The 25,063-nt window shown below is 32.4% G+C and overlaps 1 protein-coding gene across 5 annotated transcripts in view; it reads left to right on the top strand.

Annotated features, from left to right (window-relative positions):
- The first annotated feature begins 787 nt into the window (after positions 1–787).
- The window catches only part of Ndae1 (Na[+]-driven anion exchanger 1), a 56,819-nt gene continuing 32,543 nt past the window's right edge, over positions 788–25,063 (top strand). For 4 of the 5 annotated variants that reach the window (XM_065347024.1, XM_065347023.1, XM_065347019.1 and 1 more), the window contains exons 1-2: positions 788–1,052; positions 23,189–23,348. In XM_065347024.1, coding sequence (XP_065203096.1) covers positions 23,261–23,348 — 88 coding nt within the window. In that variant the 5' untranslated portion in view covers positions 788–1,052; positions 23,189–23,260. The remainder of the gene's footprint in view (positions 1,053–23,188; positions 23,349–25,063) is intronic. The other variant, XM_065347021.1, reaches the window with a different exon arrangement.

The raw sequence follows: 25,063 nt of genomic DNA, 5'->3' as shown, positions 1-25,063 counted from the left end.
TTCGTGATTAATTATGCAGACTAATAAAATTAATCTTTTTGAAAGTCTTCTTTCAAAACGGCGCGTCGACGAATATTTACCGAATCACTTTCCCTTCGAAAGAAAAAAAATTGATAAAATTCTATCCTAAATTTTTTGCTCTCTAAAACGAGTTCCATCTCTTTCTCATCATAATTCACGACTCGATTAAAAAATCCAACCCTCCCATTCAAACTTACAAAATATGTACCTACCTATGGTGAAAATGAATCCTCGTGTACTCGAACTTGTGCTCGAAACAATCACCCAGCTATTTAAATACCACACTATTCACGCCGCAAATTACGAGATAGGCAACATTATACATATTTCACCCAGCTGCGAGGAGAACAGAAAGGGGAAGAGGTAATTACGAAAAAATCCCTAGAACATACAAGAAAACCTAACCTAACCCACAACTACGAGCTGCTGCTGTATTGTTTTTGCGAGACATGCTTTCCTCATCATCTCCCCCCAATAACACCGCGACAAGCTCGCCTCGCTCGTCGGCATCGATACCACCTGCAAAAGCTGTTGGAAATCGAAGACAATTACACAGTAGAAATATAAGAAATGTGGCTCGAACAACACGCACGATTGTAATGTTTGATTGGTTAATTGACGAAAGAGAGGTACACATTACGAGAAATGGAAATGGAACGTGGACGAAGCGAAGGCGAAAATGCGTGACTTACCTACCTGCTGAGGATTACCGACAAGCGAATCGTTCGCGAACTTTGTTCGTCGCAAAGGGTTACTAACGTTTAATTTCTGGGCGTTTGTAGCATTCTCAGTTTTGTACGGTTCACTTAAGGGCGCCGATCAAATGCTGCTGGTCAAGATTTAACTACTTGAGCTCTGTCGCGCGATATTTTCATTTTCGAAATGCAAAATGTAGCCAATTTTCGGGTAGTACTTTGATTCGTGCTGCGAACATGTGTGAGTAAAACTTTATTATTGTTTTTTTTTTTTTTTTTGAAAAATCGTGTAGCACGTTCCGGTGGAATATACGTATACTTTTTTTTAACAAAAGGGTAAGTTTAACAGCATATTGTGATTTTAACGCGATTTTTATCTGTTATGATGTGTTATCAAGATGGCATGCGTTGGGTCGTTTAACGCGACGTATTAATTTACTACCTTTTAATCGTTAATCCTTTCCGATAGGTGTACCAATTGATGATATTTCAAAGTAAAATTTAACCCTCGATGATATCGTTTTTCCATTTCATTAATTACCGGCTTGTTTACAGCTGATTTTACCATATTTTATAGCGAGTTTTTCTCACCTCATCGTCGTCATCGTCATCGTGGCCCGGCTAACCACTCTTTTAATCGAGTCTATCGTGTATGCTTTTACTCCTCCCTCGCCTCTGTGCTGTGTGTCTAACTCATCCTACCCCAAAACGCAGCCAGCACCACATGTACTTTATTCGTGTACACTTAATACCTTATTTCTGTATGGTTTTTAGTATATTCTTTCGAGCCACTTAACTTATTACACAGCGTGTGTTTGTGTGTGTACTTTATAACTCGAGTTCCCACGTATTAAAACCGTGCAAAGGTTTAGCATTTGAGATGTAAAATTATAATACGTTTTGGCTTTTGCAATCTTACCACCACACTATGAAATCCCTTCACGTTTTCCTAACCGCGCAATTACCATTAAATTATACCTACTTGCGACGTGTATAAATACGAATGTGGTCGTCGAGATTCGAGATTTTCTACCGCGACCAAATTTCCACTCGTACCAAAAAACAAAAGCTGAAAAGCCAAACGTTTTAAATAGGAATACTTTTAAATAGATTATAAAACTCGAAATAAAATTCTTAATGAATGCTGCAGCGAACTTGCTGCGAATTGAAAAGGACATTTGAAAGAATTCGTAAAATTACCGACTATTGAAAAGGGTCTCCCTTTAGATAAGATTACTTTTTTTTTCGTTCTCAAATCGAAAAAAATAAGAGATTTCGAGTACCTTTGCTGACGTTTTTTTCGAATATTAAAAATCTTTTCACAAGATATCCTCACTGTATAAGGCCAAGGGTAGTTTATGTATACGTATATATCTTTCAAATGCGTAAAATATTTCCCTTATAGTTTTTGCCAATGGTCTTTTTCTAGATTCGCATATTTCAAAAAAAAAAAATTACTTGGGATTGGTTGGAATATTCGAATTTGAATGTGATATGCAACGAGTAGATAAATATAATCCAGATCATTGTAGGTTCGAGTATATTGGTTTTGGTGTGTATTTTTGTAAAAATATAGATACCTACGTACCTTTTTCAAATTCTAAAAGGGTTAGAGTAGGTATTATTGTTACTCTTTTTGCCACTCTGTTCTCTTTTTCTCTAAACCTTAAATCCCAAAAGACTCGAGAGGTACTGGTATTGAAAATCGGGTTAGTTATACCACATCATTATGTATTCTCTGATGGAATTTTCTCGCCGTCGCGTCGCAGTCGTTTGTCGTCGTTATATGTACCAGTCGAACCAATTAATCGAATTTTTAATTTGGGCGAATTAGTGCAACATGCGAAGGGTTTAGTGGTGTAAGCTTTTTATATAGGTTTCGTTTAAGAGTGGTTTTAGGAGCTGGAAGAAAGGGGAAGGGTATGAGATTTCGAAATGAACGAAATATGCTGATTGATGAGATTGCATTTTATATTGGAAAAATAGACATTATTTGAACCAGAATTTTGAATATCATTAGATAGGTATATTTGTGAGTAGGTAATCTTTTTCTGAAAAAAATGAGTTTTGAATTGAAAAATTGTATTATAAACAGAAAAGACGTAAAAAAATTCATTTTGGAAGGGTAAATTGAGCTTATACTATATTCTGCTGGCCGGCCAAATTATGTTGCTGGCCGGCCAAGGCCAAATTATGTTAAAATGAATAAAATTTGATTCAATTTTCATTATCAGTGCTTGGGAATTTTATAAGCTAAGCTCGTTATTGTATTTTTTAGGATCGACAATTAAAGTATTCTGTTGGAGAACATTTTAATCTTTTTACATACAAGGTGTCCCATCTCAGGATACCGGCCTTCTCTCATTAACAAGTGGGTCACTCGAGGGGTCTACGATTTTTAGAATGAGCTTATTCTGAAACTCCCATAACCAAAATTTAAGCTACCCAGATGGATTTTTAGATTTTTTGGAAATTTTTAAAAATCTAAAAGTGGAGATCTTTTTGACATCTATGAATTTTCATCATCATTCATCATTGAACTTTGACCCGGTGAGCTGTTCAGCCTGTTTGGGAAACTGTAGAAGAATTGCTCGCCGATGTATCATCAAGTTTTTTCCTCGGGCTTCCTCTGTTCCTCCTGCCAGTTGGAGTGTACTCTTTGACTTTTTGAGGGGACTGTTCATCAGGCATTCTATCAACGTGTTTTCGCCATTTCTTTCTGTAATCTTTCACTAGATATTCTAATGATTGGCTCTGCTCCTAGCTCCTTCAGGATGTCTTTGTTCCTTTTCCTATCTCGTCTCATGTATCTTGCTGTGGCTCGCATGAATCTCAGTTCCACTGCGGTTACTCTGCTTTTATATCCTTTCTCATCCTGAAGGTTGTGCATCACTCTCTGTAAGTCATCTTCGTTGTCAGCCAAGACCACCTGGTCATCAGCAAACAGCAGGGTATTGACATGGGTGTCATTAATGTCTAGTCCTTTACCTTTTGGCTTGGTTTTCACCCATTCTTTAATCATGTCATCAAAGTACATAGATGTTCAACCATCGACATTTTAGTTAACCTAGACCGCTAATCATACGCAAAATAACTCCACTAGTTTTGTCGCCAACTCTGAGTAATAAACAAAGGCAACAGCACATGCATAACACAACTACTATCAGCAATATACACACATACACCACATCATCAGTTGTTGACGCATGCGCTGTTGCGTTTGTTTATTACTCAAGAGTTGGCGACATAACCAGTGGAGTTTTTTTGTGTATGATTAGCGGTCTAGGTTAACTAAAATGTTGATGTGTTCAACAGACTACATGATATTGGGCATCCCTGTCTTACTCCTCTTCCTATCTTCTTTGCTTCTGACATGTTTCCAGATCTTACTCTTATTACATTATCCGTGTATATTTCTTCAATTAAGCATACTATTTGTTCGTTCACTTTTATTTTCCTCGGGATTTCAAACAACTTCTTCATTTGTACTTGACCATACACCTTCTCCAGATCAATAAAGCACATGTGGCTTTCTAGGTTATATTTTCGTGTCTTCTCCATCAGCAGCTTTGTTGCATATACCTCATCTATGCATGATCTCCTCTTTTGAAATCCATTTTGACATTCCAATATTATTGGCTCCGCATGGCTCTTGATTCTTCTCGCTAGCATCTTTGCAAGTATTTTGTAAGCAGCATTTAGTAGGATAATTCCGTGATAGTTTCCTGGTCCATTTCGGTCTCCTTTTTTGAAAATAGGTATTACAATTGCAGTATAGAAGTCTTTAAGTATGGTAGCACCTAATAGTATTTTATTGTAGAAAGCTAGCAGTCCCTTCTTAATGGTTATTGTGGCGTTCTTGAATAAGTCTGTTGGTAACTTATCACTGCCTGGAGCTTTTCAAGGCTCCATCTAGCTCTTCCCAAGAGAATGGCTCATACTTGTTCTCCTCATGGTTTGCCGCTTCAATTTCATTGTTGGGATCACTCCATAGGTTTGCTTAGTACTTTGACCATTTTTTCGCAGTCTGGTGGGGCAATGTTGACTCTGTTTACCTCATCTTCCGATATTCTTTGGATTAATATTTTGTACACTTTTGGTTTCTTTTTCAAATAATATGGACTTTTCGACTTGGAATTTGAGCATTTTCAGCTACCTAATGGCTAATACCAACTTACAGGAGCCTCCAGTACGATTTTTGATTTCTCCAGAAAGTGCGAAAATCACTTTGGCAGCTAAAAATCAAGTTCTAAGTTATTTTCAACCAATTTAACGAATTTATTCACAGTTTGGGTGATTTTCTAGGTGAACAACTCGAGTGTGTTTTATTGACTGCATTCACTTAGGTAGATATGTATGTGTGTACTTGATGAAAAATATGAATTCTTACCTACTTATTCAAAAATTATTCGTCAAAAAGACACACTCGACGTGTTTGCCTCGAAATTGCTTCAATTAAGTATAAATAAATTCACTGAATAGGTTGAAAATAAGCTAGAAAACGATTCTTAGCTGCTCAAGTCAATTTCTATACGATCTGGAAAAATTCAAAGATTCAGGAGATTCGTTCGCGAACTATTCAGGAAAATCAGTGAATCAAAGTCAGGATTTTTATATACAGGGTGCTCGATATTTCTGGGCACCCTGTATGTAATGAAATGAAACTATTTATGTAGAGCCCATATTTGAACGATTTGACATGAGTTGTAGGGGAAAATGAATCACTTGTGATTGTGAATGAAAACAACAATGGCTACATATTAGTTCAAAGGTGAGTGATTACGCAAATGAACGAATCATTCGCGACCGATATAATTAAGAAACTAAATAGGTACCAGGTATGGAAATACGCCATCTTTGGTTATAGAAAAAAATTTTTAAGGACTAAATTTATTAATAATACCACCAATTTACGTTATTTTTTTACTTCATATTCATTTTAATACACAAAATAAACATTTTCCCACCATTTTTTTGATTCCATTTCATTATACGACTGAAATGAAAAAATCACATCACCGTCAAAACTACGAAATCTATAACCGAAAATGGCGTACTCGTATTTCCATACCTGATATCTAGAAATAATCCGGTAATAAATAAATAGAACAACTTGCTTATAATTTCATCAAAGAGTCGTTCACGAACAATTTCATTCATAGATAGAGGGCTCGTTCGCGAACGATTCCAAACATATGATTTATGAATGAACGAATTACGACTTTTCTGTAGGTAGGTAATTAAATGTTCGCAGTCGATTGAATTTAATCGTAGAAAAATAATCTGTCAAAAGTTTGATCAAACAGTCGTTCGTATTCGCGAATTATTTCTACACGCAGGTAGAGGTAGGTACCTGCGTTTGAAAAATTCGTTCGCGAATTATTTTGATCGAATCAATTGAATCGTTCGTGAAAGCTCAATGTTGATGAAAGAGCATCAGAAGGCTTCTTAGAAATCGAACAAATACATTTATAATGATGAATTGACCATGAATACCTACTTTTTTTGGTCATGATTTTGAACACGATTGAAATTAGGATTTAGTAGGTATCTCTATTTTTTTTATTCACAAAATGAAAGGGTCGTTTAAAAAAAATAATAAATTTTTAAATCTAATAAAAAATTCAGGTAATTTTTTTGTATTTTTTGAAACCGTTATTTGGCAGTGGGAAAACTTTTCCACCTAAATGACCACGTAAATTCATTTTTGTCATGTAATTCAGTCATTTATGTAGCAAGTTAAGAAGAAAAATACGAAATCATTTGAAAATATACTAATATGTATTATGTACATAACCTACAGCTAATAAAATTGGTAGGTAATCATTATTTGCTACCAAAAATACCGACATCAGATACCTACCTAATGTAGTTTGATGTTGGAAAAAAAACAACGAATTTTAGCTTTTCATGCAAAGAATGAGCTAATGTAGCTGTAAAAAATCTTCCTCGCGTTAATTTTTTCTCTCTAATCTCTTATAATAATAATATGTGAATTTATCTAAAACGTGACAAAAATTTTTAAGACACTTAATGATCTCGAAAACTTTAAAATCCTCATGAGTTGCGTCATATTTCACGAGGAAAACTGTATGAGAAGCAGTTTTTTTTTTTTAGGAAACAAAAGATACACTGTTTCCTCACCCTCTCCCCACCATCTTCTTCTTCTATCAACAAGCCTGACTAATTCGGTAAATATCCTACGAGAATGATTTTCCGGAAAATAAATAGAGTTTCGTTTTAATTGATTAATTTAAAAATAAGCGTACATTGTGTAATGTGTATGTTTAAAGTTGATAATTATATGTTTGATGGAAGCGAGTAGGAGTGAATGCGGTATACGCTCGACTCGGTTGAAAATTTCGCTTAATCCGGGTAAGATTAACGTTTGTTAATCGTACTCGATGATTAACCGTCATAATTAATAAAACAGTAGGCAAATTAAAACAAACACCGGTCGATTACTGGAATCTATTTCTTTGGTATACATAACTAAATAGAACTAATTCATCAAGTTCGCAGCAAACAAATGAACGAGCTTTTTAACTTTTACGCTGTATACGAAATCCGATTGGTGTTTTTCTTTGAACTCGCGGCTTCCTACTTCCGGTGAAAGATACCGACTCGTAATTATAAGGCTTTTGTAATTTCTGCTCATTATGTATAAAAAGGCGCGAGTAGAGCTTTTGTAATTTTAAAAACCGAAGCCGAAGCGACGCGACGTTTTAAATATCTTTTATAAAATCCTTTATTTGTACTAAAATGCTTAATTTAATTTGCATAAAACTCGCGTTAATTTAATACGCGAATAGATAGGTGGGCTGATTTTTTATCAGTTCTCTTTTTTTAAAACACATTTTGCACAAATGGAACAATCAAAGGTTGAACGTAGATAGCCATAGTGAGAGACAGCAAAATGGTCCTAATTACAAATTTTTTCATCGTTTTTAATGTCTCTAGAGGGCGAGAAAATTACGTAGGTAGCCTATACTTACGTATATATTTAAAACTTGTCAGGTTTCGTGTTAAATTATTCAGCCGCGTGTATAAGCGTTTTATTACCACGAGGTGATGCTATATTTGCCAGACGATTAATGCTGAATGAATATTCAAACCGAGAAACAGTCTGGTTGAATGCGATGAACACAATTGTGTAGACGTGTTTAGGTAAATCGAAGCGAAAGTCGGTTACGATTCTTTACAAAGGTATATACCGAATGCTTACACGAGCTAGCTAATTTCATCTTCGCGGTTGAAGCATTAACCAGGCAAAGAGGTTGCTTTGATGCAGATATACAGGGTGGCCTGCATGTTATGTGAAATTGAAGAAAAACAGGTATTCTATTCATTAAGAGGGATGAAAAATTTCTTTATAAAAAATTCCAAAAACCTACGCCTAAAGAGATACATATGTATTTACCATTCAAAATGAAAAATATCTACCTTACGAGTTACGACCCTCAATTGAAGGGCCTGATGGAAGAAGGGCCTCCTCGGAAAAACATAGTTTTGAGAAAAACGCGTTTAAAGTTTTACTTTTGTTGCCAATCAAAAACTACTCAACGTGTGGTTGGTTTTTTTTTTTTAATTTGAAGTGTCACTTCAGCAACAAGTATTGACCATCACCTGCCAAATAATTTATCCACATCTTCGAAAAAAATGAGATTTAAAAACTCGCGTCGGAGGCCCTTCTTCCATAAGTTGATTTTGATTTTCATTAACTTCATCTTTTAACGTGATTAAATCGAAAACTAAGCATTTTGGAAAAAAACCAATGGCATTATGTCGATTGGAAATCTAATTCTCTACAACTTTCACTTCTTGAAATTTTCGTAGGATGCTTCCTTTCACCTCCAGATCAATTTTTTTATATAAGCTGATTTTGATTTTCATTCAAATTCATCTTTTACGTGATATAAATCAAAAACTAAGCATTTCAAGAAAAAACTAACGACATGATGTCGATTGGAAATTTAATTCTCTACAACTTTGTTATCTTGAAATTTTTGTAGGATGCTTCCTTTAGTCTCCAGATCAATTTTTATGAAACTGAAACAAGTACCTGCGGTATGGCAGTACGCCGATTGAGATGTTTTATTCAAAGAGATATGAATAAAACATCACGTAGCTTGCTCTAGGAACAAGATCATGAACTGAAACTCAGACCAAAGGTAGTAAAGACTTCAAGGAACTCAAATCACCAAAAGGCGGAAAAAGGGCCTCCGGCCGAGGAGGCCCTTCTTCCATCAGGCCCTTCAATTTTTGGTGAATCATTCATGAACGAATTGATCAATTTCTTGAAAGAACCATTGGCCTACGAATTGATCAATTCATTAATTTATGAATCAATTTGTTCGTGAATGATTCACCCAAAATTGAGTGAATGAATCGATTCGTTCGCGAACGAGTCACTTATACGGATCGATTCGTTCGCGAACAAGTCATTTATACGAATCAATTCGTTCGCGAACGAGTTACTTATACGAATCGATTCGTTCGCGAACGAGTCATTTACACGAATCGATTCGTTCGCGAACAAGTCACTTTATACGAATCAATTCGTTCGCGAATGATTCAGTAACGTTGATCAACTCGTTCGCGAATGATTCACCAAAAATTGAGTAAATGAATCGATTCGTTCGCAAACGAGTCATGGATGCGAATCGATTCGTTCGCAAACGAGTCATGGATGCGAATCGATTCGTTCGCGAACGAGTCATTTATACAAATCGATTCGTTCGCGAATGAGTCACTTATACGAATCGATTCGTTCGCAAACGAGTTATGGATACGAATCGATTCGATGGATACGAATTGATTCGTTCGCGAACGAGTCACATATACGAATCGATTCGTTCGCGAGTGATTCATAAAAAATAATTAAATTCGTTCGTTAATGATTCACCAAAAATTGAGTAAATGAATCGATTCGTTCGCGAACGAGTCTCTCATACGAATCGATTCGTTCGCGAACGAGTCACTTATACGAATCAATTCGTTCGCGAATGATTCACCTAGAAATCAATCAATTTGTTCAATATCCAATCGATTGTGAATGAATCGACTCGATTCGCTTCGCTTGAAAACAGATCAATTCCTATACCATAGTTTCACAAAATCCGAATCAATAGTAAATTAATTGATCCGTTTGCGAATGATTCACCAAGAAATCAATCAATTTATTTGATTTAATCGTCAATCGTTCGTAAAAGATTTTTAAAAGTCGGTCTATTGTAATCGAATCATTGATTTACTTATATATTTGGTTGTATCGATCGCGAACGTTTCGCTCGTAACCTACAATATAATTATTCATATCTATCTGACAAAAAAATGAACGTTCAGGAACGAACGAATCTCTCATAAGTGAAAAAATAATTTGACAGTGACTTTTTTCACACCTCACATCAAATGGTTCATGAAGTACGTACTTCATTTTTTAATCGTATCGTTCGCGAACGATTCACTCATATTCATAATTAAGTAGGTAACTCAGTTACTGAAAAAGTTACTGAACGAATTTCGCACCTGTAAAGAACCAAATTGTTAGATAGAGAACAATTGTTCAGGAAATATTTTATTCAATTGTATCGGTCGCGAATGATTCACTCGTATCTCATGAATCGTTCGATCAAGATTCAATCACTTTGAATTAATTATAAAGTTGAATTTTAAAATAAGTTACTCACGAAGAAAATTCTCAAAAAAAATTTTAATAGATTCGTTGTTTTTTCAAATTGAACGAATCGATTTGAATTGAATTATACACCTTTTTTCATTGTGTTTGTATTTGAAAGATTTGAGTTCATCAATCCATATTCAAAAATCACCTCCAATTAAAAGTAAACGACAACTTATGAAACATTATCACTTTAATTTCGCACAAATTATAAACTATAATGATTATCATCGTTCGCGATACCCAGCGTACATTTTATAACACTTGTAGAAAAACAAGTGCCTACTTACCTGACCTAACTTAACCCCTTCGGTTCAAGAAACCATTAAAATAAACAGGAAAAAATTCATCACGAATAGAATATCTAATACAAAAGTATATAGACGTCAGAACGAAAATTATTTCTTTAAACTTGAACTTTTTCAAGGACTTGAAAACGCTCGAATAACTGAAATTTTTAACACGTTAAAAAAAATTGCGAAAGATATTATCAGTTACTTTAATCAATTAGCAAGGTCTTGCGAATTTTTCACCTTGACCTAATTTAACGAATTTATCCAAGTGTACGAGCTTATATATTCTATCCGTCCAGAATATTCCAAATACCTCGAATATAATTGATTTAATATGTACGAATACTCGTATTTCGAACCCAAACTCGCTCTTGTCCAAAAAACCAAACGGTATAATCTGATTTTGAATGGGATACGTATATTAAATAGGTACGATAAGTAGGTAGATACCTGTGTTGAAAGAGATACACATTAGTTAGTTGGATACGTGTTCACCTAATTCTTTTATTAAATGCTAACCGTGAAAACACACGACATTAATTGTACAGAAAAGATAGGTATTTATCTGAGTACTCGTATCTTTTACCGCTTACGATGCTTTTCACGTCTTTATAGTATAGCGAAACTTTGATTTGAAAAATTTTCCAGAGATTTTCAACAACGCAGTGAGGAAAAAGTTCGAGTACATTACAACTTGAAAATTATATACTCGTACTTGGCGTTTAGTGTATTCTTTTGATACAAATGCATCTTTAATGCGTCATAGTAGGTACCTATCTTCTTTGCGGAAAATCTTCCTCGCAATTAATGTCGTCATAATAAAGATATTAAGTACTTGACAACGTATATAAAAAATAACTTTCGAGCTTTTTTATTTAATTTTTTGAATCATACGTCCTCGATTTTGGCTAAAATACCTTCAATTAAACTGGTAATCAACAATAAGAAAAAAACACTTTCTATTCTCTAAAAGCTGAATCATTCGAACAGATAAAACACATTATATAGCTTTGAAAACTATACAGGATCAAGTGTGTTACGAGGGAGCTATAGACTATAGTTTTAAATGGTGTGCCGCACTGCCGCACATCTGGTCCTTTCAATTCCAAGTTTTGATTAAATCGGCGTAGAAATTTCAACTTTTATGATATCTTCGGAATTGTCTCTTTTCTACTATTTATTCTCGTTCTTCGTATGCCATAAAAGCAACACCGCCAGCACTGCCACCACCACTACCTTTGCGTATGTTATACTCTCATAAAATGACCCAATTTCGATTTCGTTTTCCAATACTAGGTACGTGGAGAAATTGAAAATGCATTATTAATGAAAAAACCGAATACCCATACGTCCATATACATGACTTTTGCAAAAACCGTGCTGACGCATTTGGTTATATATGTATGGTATGGTACCTGCTTGCCCTTCTGCCTAAAAAATGAGAGTTGATATTTTCATTTGACGCGAGACAGCCACAGGGATATATAGAGACGTTTTCAAAAAGGGTTGGATTTATATTAACGTTGACGACTGTTTTATTATTCGCCATGTTGAAATATTTAATTAGTTAATCTAGCCAAAATGTCTGCGTAGAATGCTTATCAACTGTGTGCTAAAAATACAGAACCTAGATACGCATAAATGCTCGAAAAATAATTTAAATGGAATAGGTTTAGGAATGTAACGTGTACAGGGTGTTCCATAAAAAGTAATGAATAATTCTTGTAATGATTCGTCATTTAAAACTAGACGAATGGAGGAGCAAAGTGATGGGATGTTTGATGTTGATTACCAATTCTTTATGATTGATCCTAAAATGTCGCAGATAGATAGAATGTGACGCATGATCACGTTGCAGAACTCTATAAGGAGCATAAAAAAGTTTTTTTTTTTTGAATAAATTGTAGTTCAAATAAGAAGAAGTCTCTTTTCTTTTACTGACCTATAATTGACCTTTGAATTATCTCACTGGCCTAAAAGTAATTTCCTTGCAGGTTGCCTACCTGTACTTAGTAATAAATTGTAGCTTAATATCAGAATTAAAGGAGGTATGATGATCAAATTCATCAAGCACATTCAATTTTGGTCTAACGATTTTTTGGGAAGAGTTTCAACTCAATATTAATCAAAGATCAAAATTTTCCTCGTCCATCATAATTCGATACGATAAAAAAAGGCATATTTTGTAATGGTGCCTTGATAAGAGGTAAAAGGAGGGGAAGGGGTGTAATATAAAAAGTGCACGTGACCCTCTCGATAGCAATTTTCAAACCGACTGCATCAAAAATCACTTTGATGGAGATTTTTCTTATGTTTTTTCCTTAAATTCCTGAACTATCGTCACTTTTCATTCGTGTTAATAAAATTGCCTAACCAGTTTGCCGTAAATACAGTAAAATAAATAAAAATGCCAGCCAAGTGATTGGTGAAAAAGGAAAAAGTGCGATATAAAAGTGTATTCTCAAGTAGATATGTAGATGTACTTCGGGGGGGGGGGGTATTTTTACATTTTACATTTTTCGTGAAGGTATTTTTGAAATTATTAATCCCTGAATGAAGGGGATGGGATTTATAAAAATTTTAAAACATCACAACAGGTGACATAGGCATTGGAATAGACGTTTTCAGCGAATATTGATTCCGATTCTGAACCTCGCTTGCCCCCAAAATCAAAAGTGAGCTCCCTTTAAAGGGCAGCTTTGAGCCCAAAATTTTGAAAATTGACTCTCAAAATCAAAATTTAGCCCCTCAAAAGCGTGATTGAGGCTCGAAATATCAAAAAATGCAATATGGGTATCGAATTTGAGGGTTTTAAAGGCGCTAATTCTGATTCTGGAAGATATTTGACCCCAAAAATCAAAATTTAGCATCTCAGAAACGAAAATTAGACTCAAAATTGAAAAAAATGCAGCATGCATAAATCAAATTTTAGATTTTTGAAAACTCTAATTTCTAATTCTAACGTCTATTTGACCTCGAAAATCGAAAATTGAGCTCTTCAGAAGAGGATTTTAGGCTCAAAATTTTGAAAATTTCAGCAAAAACACAGAATTTTATATTTTTGGAAAACTGATTCTGATTATAAATTTATTTGACTCAAAAAATCAAAATTGGGTCCCAAATTTCAAAAAAATAAAATTAATTTTAATTTGTGGGGTTAAACGAAATTTAGAATTAGAACTAGTGATCCAAAAAATTTACATTTCGATAATAAGTATATTAAATTTTTTGAAATTTTGAACTTTTCGAACCACTTCTTGGGAGACTTGTTTTGGGTAAGTAAAACGAGTTTCAGGATTAGAATACTGATACCCTTGAAAAAATACACATAAGTATTTCAATATTTTTGTAAATTATAGACTCAATACTTCCAAATCTTGAAAAAAAAAAAAAAAAAAAAAATTGTGTGACTTGTAGCTTTCTAGGTTCTTAGAGGTGTTAATTTCGAATTCCAATTTGGTTTTCTGAAATGAACCCCCAAAGGCCTTAAAATAATTCACAAATATTTACATCATCTGTGATTTGCTGGGTTGACTCATTTTTTTCATGTGAGCCATTCGAGCTCTACAATATTTTGTAATCTTCGCAGAGCTATAAAAAAATACTTTTCAATTATAGTCCAATATCTATTAGAATTTAAGGAGGACCTTGTTTTCGTATTTTTTTCGAATTTTTACAAAATTAGGTGAGGTTAGGTACTTACAATTTGAGTGTAATTTATGCAACCTTGGAAAATCGACATGATTTTCAGTCCAATTTCAAAATAGAACGGGCTCAAATGGATGAAAAAGGAGGTACACAAATACTGAGGAACTTTTAATTTTAGACTTTGATACTAGATGCTCGCGACTGCTGGTAATTTACTTTTGTAAATTGAATACGTAGCAGCTAATTAGTAAGCATCTACAGTAATCACGAAAAGCAACGTAAATGTTAAAGAATTTACATTTGGTCTACAACCTTTATAAGTAACTCTTCGAATTCTTATGACTGACAAATAAATTTACATAAATGCAATTTGTGTTAGGTACCAGGTAAAAAATACGCAACTTTCAACACAATACTGGGAATCAAATTTCTTTCATTCATATCGAAATATTTTTTCCCTTGATAAATAATTCTTCACTAAACGATTCTAAGGTACCTACATATTCAATATTCATTCCAGCACTGTTGATGTTTTAATTTGTCAATTATTTTCTTCAAGTCTATGTTGCTATCCATAAAAATGCTCTTGTTTTTCCACCACCAAGTATGTCCTTCGTTAGACCTTGTTACATTCACGTTCACGCTCACGTTCACGTTCCCGTACAAACGACTACGTTTGCGTAAAGATTAACAAGAAAGCGAATACTCTGTCTTGTCTACCTTATTACAGGATATTTTGCGAACTCGTTGAATACTAAAATGTGTTACAACGCACGAAATAAAATCATCATCTTGCGAAATAAACGCGTTGTTTTCTCGAGAATATTTCTCGAACGAAAGTAGAATTTTAAATTCAGTTATTCTTTCATTATTTTTCATACAATTTTAACGAATTGGTTACGATATATCTTAAAATACCTACCATTATGCGTTATTAATCTCCTACGCCAGAGATTCTGTATTTATTTATTTTTCGTTTCTTTCTTTATAGGTAGGTCTAGGTAATAATATAACTTAATTCTGAGGTCGGTGTATGTCTGTACTTATACCTACTTTTTTTTTCCATTCATACTGTGATCAATGTCAATAGAATGAACGTTTTTCTTTGATGTCAGTCGTAAATTTAAAATAAATAATCTTTACAATAAACCCTAGCCGATTCCAATTGTATCTTGAAAATTGGAAAAATTCAATTTAGATACCTATCTACTTCGAAAAAAAAGCATATCGAGATGAAGAAAATTTTACTCGAGGCTGTGGCTGTTGTGTATCGTATTTGTATCAAAGATGAGGATAAAAATACTTTGGCAATAAAAAAATCCAAGGTCACTTTTTTTTGCAGTCGCAGACGTTCAAAGTTTAATTTTAAAATAATTTAATCATACGTTTGTCATTTTTATATTCTAACTTGAAAACAATTGGTTTCCCACTCAATATTTTTGTTAACAAAAAGATGCATTTTTTGAAACTTTTTTTTGTTTTGAACATGGTTTTTTCAACTCTCGGTTTTCTAAGAAACAAATACTCGATTTTTAGCTTTTTTTGAAAAGTTTTTTTTCTGATAATTTAGAATAAATTGAGTATTTTGGTGAGCACTTTTAATTTCAAAGAAATCGACAGAAAGAAGAAATATGTAACACATTTTCTCCTGCATTTTGTTGTTAAAAAGAATATTTTGACTGAAGTACTGATGGGTAAAAAGGATCTGGGAAGATTGAGAGGATAGGAGATGGGATTATTTACGACATTCAGTTAGTTACATGTTTCAAGTCTTTATAATGTTTTTTCGAGGTTTTAAATTTTTATTTAAACGTTTTCAACACTTTTTCGTACAATTTTTCTCGTGTTTGAATAAGAATTCCATCAGTTTGTGGTGATTAAGAGTGTTTTTAATGCTTTTAGTGGGATATTTTATGCATTTTTTTGCTAAATTTTGTAGAATACGTGTTACTGAAATTTCATCTTTGAAAAAAAAAAAAATGGGAAAAACTCAAGTTTTCAAGAAAAAAATCTAAGTCAGTTCTTCATATTCAACTTTGAAGGTAAAAATACCCAATTCCACGTCAGGGGTCCAATTATTGTTTAGGGATCCAGAAAATTTTTTTATAGGGGTCTGACGCGAAATTTGGAAATTTTCACACATTATTCGTAGGCTCTTTGATTTAACTATTCTACTTTTCTTTATTTTTTTCAACATTGAGGGCTCCATCATAAAGATACCAAAATAGCTTGGGGACTAGGGGAGGGTTTTTCTTCATGAGAAGATAATTTTAAGGATTTTTAAATACAATTTTATTGGATTATTTTCATTTTTTAGATTTTTAAGATAAATTAATTTTGAGTTGGAGAAGTGAACTTTTGAGGAATTTCTTTTTTCACTAAAAGCAGCAACGTTGAAAGCTGAGAAACAAAAGATTGTGAAAAAAATGTCTGTCCTAAAAAGAAATGAACATGCAGGACTTGGATTTTTGGAAAGAACACGGTCTGAAACCCTCATTGTAAAATTTTCATATGCTCAAATCAATTTGTCGATTTTTAACAAATTTTTGAAAATTCGACATTGATCATTTTCAGTGATTTACTCATACGCTTTTTAAAAATACAGGTACTTAAGTATTTTATCGAGTAAAACTGACGAGAGTTAGTCCTGAAACTAATTATCAGTTTCATGACTAATTCTCGTCATTTTTTCCGGTCACTTTGGAGTCTCCAGCGTGATTTTCAGTTTCTCCAAAATTTTAAAAGTTCTCCACAAAAGGGGTGAAAATTAGTTTGGGCAGCTACATCGAGTTGTGGCTTATTTTCGTTTTTTTTTAAAATTCAGAATATTTTATACTGAAAGAAAAAAATTCAAGAAATCAGAAATTTTCAATTCTGGAGCCTTCAGTGTGATTCTCAATTCCTCCAGGATTTTAAAATTTCCCTAGAAGGCTTGAAAATTCATTTTTGCTGCTAAAAATTGAGTATTGGTTTACTTTCGACCTAGGTATTCAAAATGTTTATCCACATTTGAGCTGATTTCCTGACGGACATCTCGAATGGGGTTTTTGATGAGAATTTCGAATTTCACTATCTAGAGCCAGTCTAGAGCCTCCAGCGCGATTCTCGATTTCTTTAGAATTTTGAAATTTCTCTTGTAAGCGTGGAAATTGATTTATCCAGCCAAAAATCGATTTTTTTCATATGAGTTGTAGAAATGGCACAAATGTTTCGAGCAATTCTCTACTCAAATCCTACATTTAAATTTTATAGTTTCTCCTCCACTCACTCAATAACTTGAAACCATTCAATCGTCCTCGTGAGAATATGCCTACGATACAGTGACCCTTATTTATTTCTACATTACTTACACTAAATAGATTTCTAAATCGCCCAATTCTGTCCCATCTCATACTCGAGTTAACACCCACGAATAAATTTGGCAACATTTTCAAGATGGTGGAAATTTGAAACTGCTTGCGCTTGTACTCGCATTTCTCGCCAGCAGCACCGTAATACATACCTACCTACTATAGTACACTCATCAACAAGTGTATAAATTCTTAAAAATAACAATTTCACGCCTTTTTTGGCATCATAAACGTAAGCTTTCAAATGCTCTGTGGTAGAATTTCTCAGCAAGAAAAATGCTAGGCTTTTATACAAAGGCTTACAAAAGACCAATACGTTTCTTATTCGCTTCGTTGCCGGTGTTGAAAAGAAGCAACATTTTCTCCACTCTGTTAACACACATCGCAATATACAGCCAAAGTAGGCACCGTATAAAACATTAACATAGCGACTCGAATATTTCAATTTGAAATTCGTCTTGTCTATAAAACACTATACAGAACTGCGTCGTCGACTGTGTGTAGGTAATCAGAATCACACACATACACACAGTCACACGCGCACAGACACCGTGAAAATTTAAATTGCTAAAAGTAACGAGAGCGTTGAAACTTGCAAACGATACAGGTTAAAAGCTTATCAACAAAAATCACGGTACATTTGCATATTTTACATTTGTAAAATAGAGCTAAAATCACGAATATCGGTAAAGAAACCTTTTATGTACATATTAACAGATTTACGTTTCTCTAAGTCCTTGGAAAAAAAATAAAATGAATATCGATCACGTTTTGGAATGATTTTATGCAGTTTAACTTTTTCCATGCGAAGATTGCGATCAAAAAGAAAAAAAAAAGCTTCGACAGACATCGAGAGCTAAGTTACAAAGTACCTATGAAGCCGTTTAATAATATGATGTTCGTTATTGATATGATACGTTAAAGACTCATTTATCTCGGTATATTTTTTACAAAATGTATTAGATACTTGCTCGGTATTAATATATCCACTTTGTTGGCAATTTTCATCTATTGTACTGATCTATGATATCTTTTGAACGAAAAGGATAGATGAAAAAGTAGCGGTGAAATTCATTTCGCGGTATCGCAGCATCTGGTTTTGAAACCATCCAGATAATATCGTTGTGGTTATGGTTTTTATCATCCCGACTACAAAAAAATATAAGCGAATAAAGTTTGTTCAGAAAGTTCATCTTATTTTTTGTACAGGTACTGTGATGTAGATATAGGTACAATTTATTATTCGTCTTTTCTGACACTCGAGAGTTGAAGTTGATCCTACACCAGGTATACCTATGTATAGACTTGTATATAAGTGAAGTTTCACCTGCCTTAGATCAACGTTAGCTTTTTTGAAAACCTCATTGCTTGTTTCTGGCTGCGGAAAAACGTGCTTAATATAATTTATAAATGACCTCCTCGACGCGACGTTACAATTTCATTTTGTTTTTTGAAGCATCGTACGATAGGTATTCAAAAAAGGATTAAAATGCTGAAACGACGAAATTTCCACTTCACGTTCCTCGTATCTATTCAAATATCTTATAAATAATGACGTGAGATGTTGGGTACTTTAGACAAGAAAATCAGCGTACCTATATTTCAAGAATGACAATAATATCTGACGTTCTATTATGTATTATAGACAAATGAAAGCAACATTTCGCTCAACTTGTATAGTACCTACCTAGTACCTACCTATAAGAAAAGCTGCGAGTAATTTTGAAACGATAAAGCATTGCGGTGTAAAATGGAAAAATATTTCACATCTATAGTCTACCATCATTTTTAATGTAACTAACGTCGTTAAATTATTTCCCAAAGTGAAAAATTGAAAAACTATTTTTTGAAATGTGTTTTGTGAAATATGACAGACATTTTTAAAGATAGAGCTTGTTACTTGTTTACGAAGTAGACTATATGTAGTACGTACCTATCGCTTATTTTTTTTTCAACGTAACATCGTTTTCGAAGAAAGAATTTTGATCGATGACGATAGCTGTATAATATTGATAGTATTTTATTTTCATTTTTTTTTTTCGTTTTCGGCTAAACAACTAAACTTATCTAGAGTTAAAAAAAAAAAAAAAAAAAAATGTATATAGGTATTTGAGTGCCAAAACTTACAATTTTAATAATGTATTACGATTACGAGCATACAGTGAAGTTTCATTGTTGAAATTTAACGCAGTACATGCCATTTGAATATGTAATATTTTATTAGTGTTATGTTTATGACCTTTGAGATGAAGGACTACCGACCTAAAAGTCTCATTTGAAAAAATAATTAGGTTTTAGGAACAAGGGTTTCAATATTAAATCTTAATTAGAGGGAAGCAACTGATTTCACTGCTGTTCGACTATATGGTATTCAAAAACAGTCATAGGCTTTTTCGAAAGTTGAAAATTGAACATTTGCGAGGGAAAGTTTCCTTTTCAAAATATATTTCGAATCATGGATTTATTTTTTTGCTTGAAACCTGATTAGAAATGCCATTGATAAGAACTCTACAGGACTTTTTTTCAAGTTGCAGAATGTCTGACTCAATTTCAGGAATTTGTAGGATGAAATTTGGTGCCATGAAAATTTTTTTACAGACCTTCTAGGTACCTACTTGATAAACATACCTATCCATGTAAAAATTACAAGCAATTCACCAACAAATACCAAATTACCGGTAACTTACCAAATGATCTCTGCAGTTTTCTAAAAATTACAGTAAATTACCGAAAATTACTGTGTTGTAATTTTTGGAAAAACACCAAGAATTCATCAAAAATTACCAGCCGTTGTCGAAAAATTACTTTTGACTTCATGTAATTCAATTAGGTACTTACTAAACATTATATTTACCAAAAATTACCCGTAATTTACCTGAAATTACCCGTCATTTGCCTGAAATTACCTGTAATTTACCTCAAATTACCTGTAATTTACCTCAAATTACCCGTAATTTATCAAAAATTACACTGATGTAATTTACCATAAATTACTTTCGGCTTCATGTAATTCAACTAATTCAAGTAGGAATTGAAATTATATATACCAAAAATTACCTGTAATTTACCAAAAAAAATATGTACTAGTAATTTACCAGAAATTACCCTTAATTTATCTGAAATTACCCTTAATTTATCTGAAATTACCCTAATTTACCTAAAATTACCCTAATTTACCTAAAATTACCCTAATTTACCTAAAATTACCCTAATTTACCTAAAATTATCCGTAATTTACCGAAAATTACCCTGATGTAATTTACTGATAATTAGATACTTTGTTGTAATTTAATTTATCTAAAACGATCTTCATGTTATTTTATTTACCAAAAAATACCACGAGGTTACCAAAAATTACTTTCGGCTTCATGTAATTCAACTTTCAAGTATAGGAATTAAAATTATATTCACCAAAAATTACCCGTAATTCACCAAAGATACTAGTAATTTACTAGAAATTAAATTATTTGTAATTTACCAGAAATTACTTGTAATTTACCAGAAATTACTTGAAATTTACCAGAAATTACTTGTAATTTACCAGAAATTGCTTGTAATTTACCAGAAATTGCTTGTAATTTACCAGAAATTACTTGTAATTTATCAGAAATTACCCGTAAGTTACCAGAAATTACCCGTAAGTTACCATAAATTACCCGTAAGTTACCACAAATTACCCGTAAGTTACCATAAATTACCCGTAAGTTACCACAAATTACCCGTAAGTTACCACAAATTACCCGTAAGTTACCACAAATTACCCGTAAGTTACCAAAAAATTTCGCTCCACCAAAAAATTGAAATCTAATTACTGGTAATTCAAAAAAAAAAATACTAATAAATTAACCAAAAGTTGTTTTTGAGAATTTGACACCACTTTTGTAATTTATTGATTTTTTTAAAAGTAGAATATCAAATTTTATCATATATCTATGTAAAGGACTGCTTTAGTGTAAGTAACTAAAAATGTCAAAAAATTTGTAGTTTTTTGCAATTTTATAAACAATGCCATAAATTCAAGAATTTTCGCCATTTTTGTTCCAAAATCTCAAAAGTGTTACAATAATATTGTAAAATCAAGAAGTAGGTACCTATCTGATTTTTAGAAATATTGATCAATATTTTTTTCTAGATTTCTAAAAATCTTGCACAATATCGATAATTTAACGGTTTTGTTCTACTCCACTTTTTAAAAGCTAACGTGACTCATATGTTTTGATAATAAGCATTGAAATCACTGAAAGTTTTGCAAAAATTTCTTAAAACATCATTGAAAGTTTTTCTACACACAAATAAAAGCGTAATAAAACCCTGTATCTAAATGGCGAGAAAAACAGAATACAGTTTTGGTAAAATGTAGAAAAAGTTGCATAAGTTAAGGTATTAAAAATTTGTTGAAATCATATATGAGAAAAAAAACACAATCAAATCAATGAAAATTGCCAAAGAAGTGGTGAAATTTCAGTAAAATTTGCTAAGAAATGGATGAAAAAGTGTTGAAAATTAATACAAAAATATAGAGAAAAACCATACATTAAAATCAATGAAAATTACCAAAAACTGAACAAATGTCAGAAAATAAGGTAAGTGTGCGAAAAGTTGTATAAAAATAGTTATAAATGACTTGAAAAGAAAAAAGAAAAATCTTTTTATTTATCGTTTTTTCGTTTTTGTTTTTTATTAAAAATTAAAAATCAGACTTAATTTGCAGTAAAAATTAAAATTTAGAATAAAAAAATGTTATTTTCTTATTTTGCATTTTCTCTACAAATATTCAACTTTGCATTTTCTTTTGTAAAACGAAAAATTTGAAAATTTTTTGTTACTTTTTAAACATTGCTGAGCATTTTATTAAAAAATGAAGTAACTATGAGATCTCCGATGACTAAAAAATTTGTACCTAATCCAATAAGTAGGTAATACACGCTTCAAATTTGGAAATGGTATTTATTATTTATTCAATACCTACCTACGGTAAGAAATTCTTTAATAAGTTATTTTCTGTTTGAAATATTCTAATTTTTGAAATGCGATTTTCGCAAGAAAATTCCAACACCGAGTAGGTAATCTTTTTCTCGAGTTTTACAAATTATAAATTCGTGCTGCGACTAACTTTGTGTAAGACAGAAGGAAAACTAGAGTTATTTGTTTCCTTAAATTACGCTTTCGGGCTTAAAAACACGACGTAATATTTTTCAAAATGTCTCTGTTAGTAAGTATTTTAGTGAACCGAGTTATTACATTAAGTCGCGAAAGATGAAACCTAATTATGTTTCTTTTAATTTCTAAAATTATGCTCAGTTTTAGCATTAAAAAAAAAAAAAAAAAAAAAAATGAAAAGAAACAACATTGTATAGACGTTGTACGACGAGTTAATATAATTTTAACGTTAACGTTGACTTTTTACGACGCGAATTGCCAACTTGATAAGAAAAAAATTCGGGACTAACGTTTCGTAATCGTATTGATTTTCATATCTGACGATGACGTTTTTATTTTCAGAAAATCCTAATACCTACACCAGTGTCAATTATGAAGAAACCAAATTGCATTTGATTTTAATAGGCCAACAAAATGGACAATCCTACCCTAGAGGATGCTCCCAGAGATCCTCGAGCGTATCAAGCTTTCCGTCAAGGATACACCGAGCAAGACTTCGAAGGTAAAATATCCACCGCTGTTAGACAGACTATCATTATAAAAGACAATAATTTACTCCTCAAAAGAAATATCCCGCTTACATAACATCGCTTTAGTTTAATAGTGGAAGCTTTTCGCTGGGTTTATTATTATTACACGAAAACTCACGAATTCACGTTTTATTCTGTTATGAAGCAAATTATTAATGAAATTTTCGTTCGATATTTTTACCAAGTTAAGGTACCTATATCTGAAGTTTTACTATTGTTAAAGCAACGGAGAATAGTTTTTTTTTTTTTTTTTTTTTTTTTTTGTATCTCAGCGCAATACGACGAGCTTTTACCTTTTAAAAAATGCCACGAGTGTTAAGCTATGCGGTCATTATGGAGTCGCTTTTTAAAAATTTCATTTAAATTTACATATTTTATAATTATATTTGAATTATTGTGCAAATTAGGGTTACCAAGAGACGAGTTTTCGTCGGTATTTTACTGGCGGGAAAATTTTCTTTCGAATGTGACCTCTTTTTTTAAAAAGCAGGTATACCTATACAGCTGCACAGGGTATTTTCCATCAAGGACATAGATAATAAATTTCTAAATTCATGGATGTATGTTTACCTTAGATACATTTTAACTATTAGGGTATGGTCACGAAACGAAATTTGAAATTATTTCCAAGTTTGCGTATGGTATTGTAAACCTGTGATAATGGTGTCAGGTCAGGTCTGTTTTGTAAAAGTGGAGATGAAAGTAGATGGTTTTTTTTTTAGAGAGAGAAATAGGTAAAACACAGAAGTTATTTTTTTAAATCTGTCAATCAATATTAGAAGTTCTTCAAAAAATCTAGGGAAAAAATAAGGCAAGCAAAATGAGTTTTGTTTTGGAAAACTTTAAAAAATGGGCTTGAAAAACTTGTAAATAAAGGAAAAGAGATTTTGGCTCGGTATTACAAAAATTCATATGAAATTGACTGGAAAAATTTATTCTGGATTACCACGGAAAAATTCGTTCAAACTTACTATAAAAAAATTAATTGAAATCATCACGAAAAAATTCCAATCAAAAAATTTACTCTAAATCTCTACGAAAAATTCATTCAAAATAATCACGAAAACATTTATTCATCAAAAAAAAAAAAATAACCATCTCGAAAAAATCCTCCAAAATTAAGGTATCTCAGAAACATGTTTTACCAAAACGAAAATTCAATTCTGAATCACCACCAACTTTGCTCTAAATCATTTCAAAAGATTTATCTTAAAATCATCTAAAAATAAATTCATCAATCATTCATCTTCATTAATTTGAAAAATCCATTCAAAATCATCATAGAAAAATAATTGGATCTTTACTATAGCAAAAATTTAAGAATTTTGAGCCCAAAATTTGGGCCATGGTTGTATCAGTCTCATGCAACTTATTAAATTCGAATATTTCGACAAATACCAATGTTTTTGAGCAATTTTGAAGTATTTTGAGCCAAAAATTAGATCAAAAATTTCAAGATTTTTGAATAAGTGCCATGTGACCTATCAAAATGGCTTAAAATTCAACAAAAAATATACAAACACATATTCTGACGAACATGATTTTTGGTGCAATTTTTGAAGTGCATAATTTTCGAGGTTTTGGAAAAAGTTTTGCAACCTATCGAAATTGGTTAAAATATCGAAAAATCATAAATTTCTATCTCAACTTTCTGCATGAGCCGGAAATTGAGTAATTTGTGAGAACT

Source organism: Planococcus citri, chromosome 1 (genome assembly GCF_950023065.1).
Source record: "Planococcus citri chromosome 1, ihPlaCitr1.1, whole genome shotgun sequence".
NCBI lineage: Eukaryota > Metazoa > Arthropoda > Insecta > Hemiptera > Pseudococcidae > Planococcus > Planococcus citri.
Note: the sequence above shows the minus strand (reverse complement) of the source record. Positions and strands in the feature narration are given on the sequence as shown.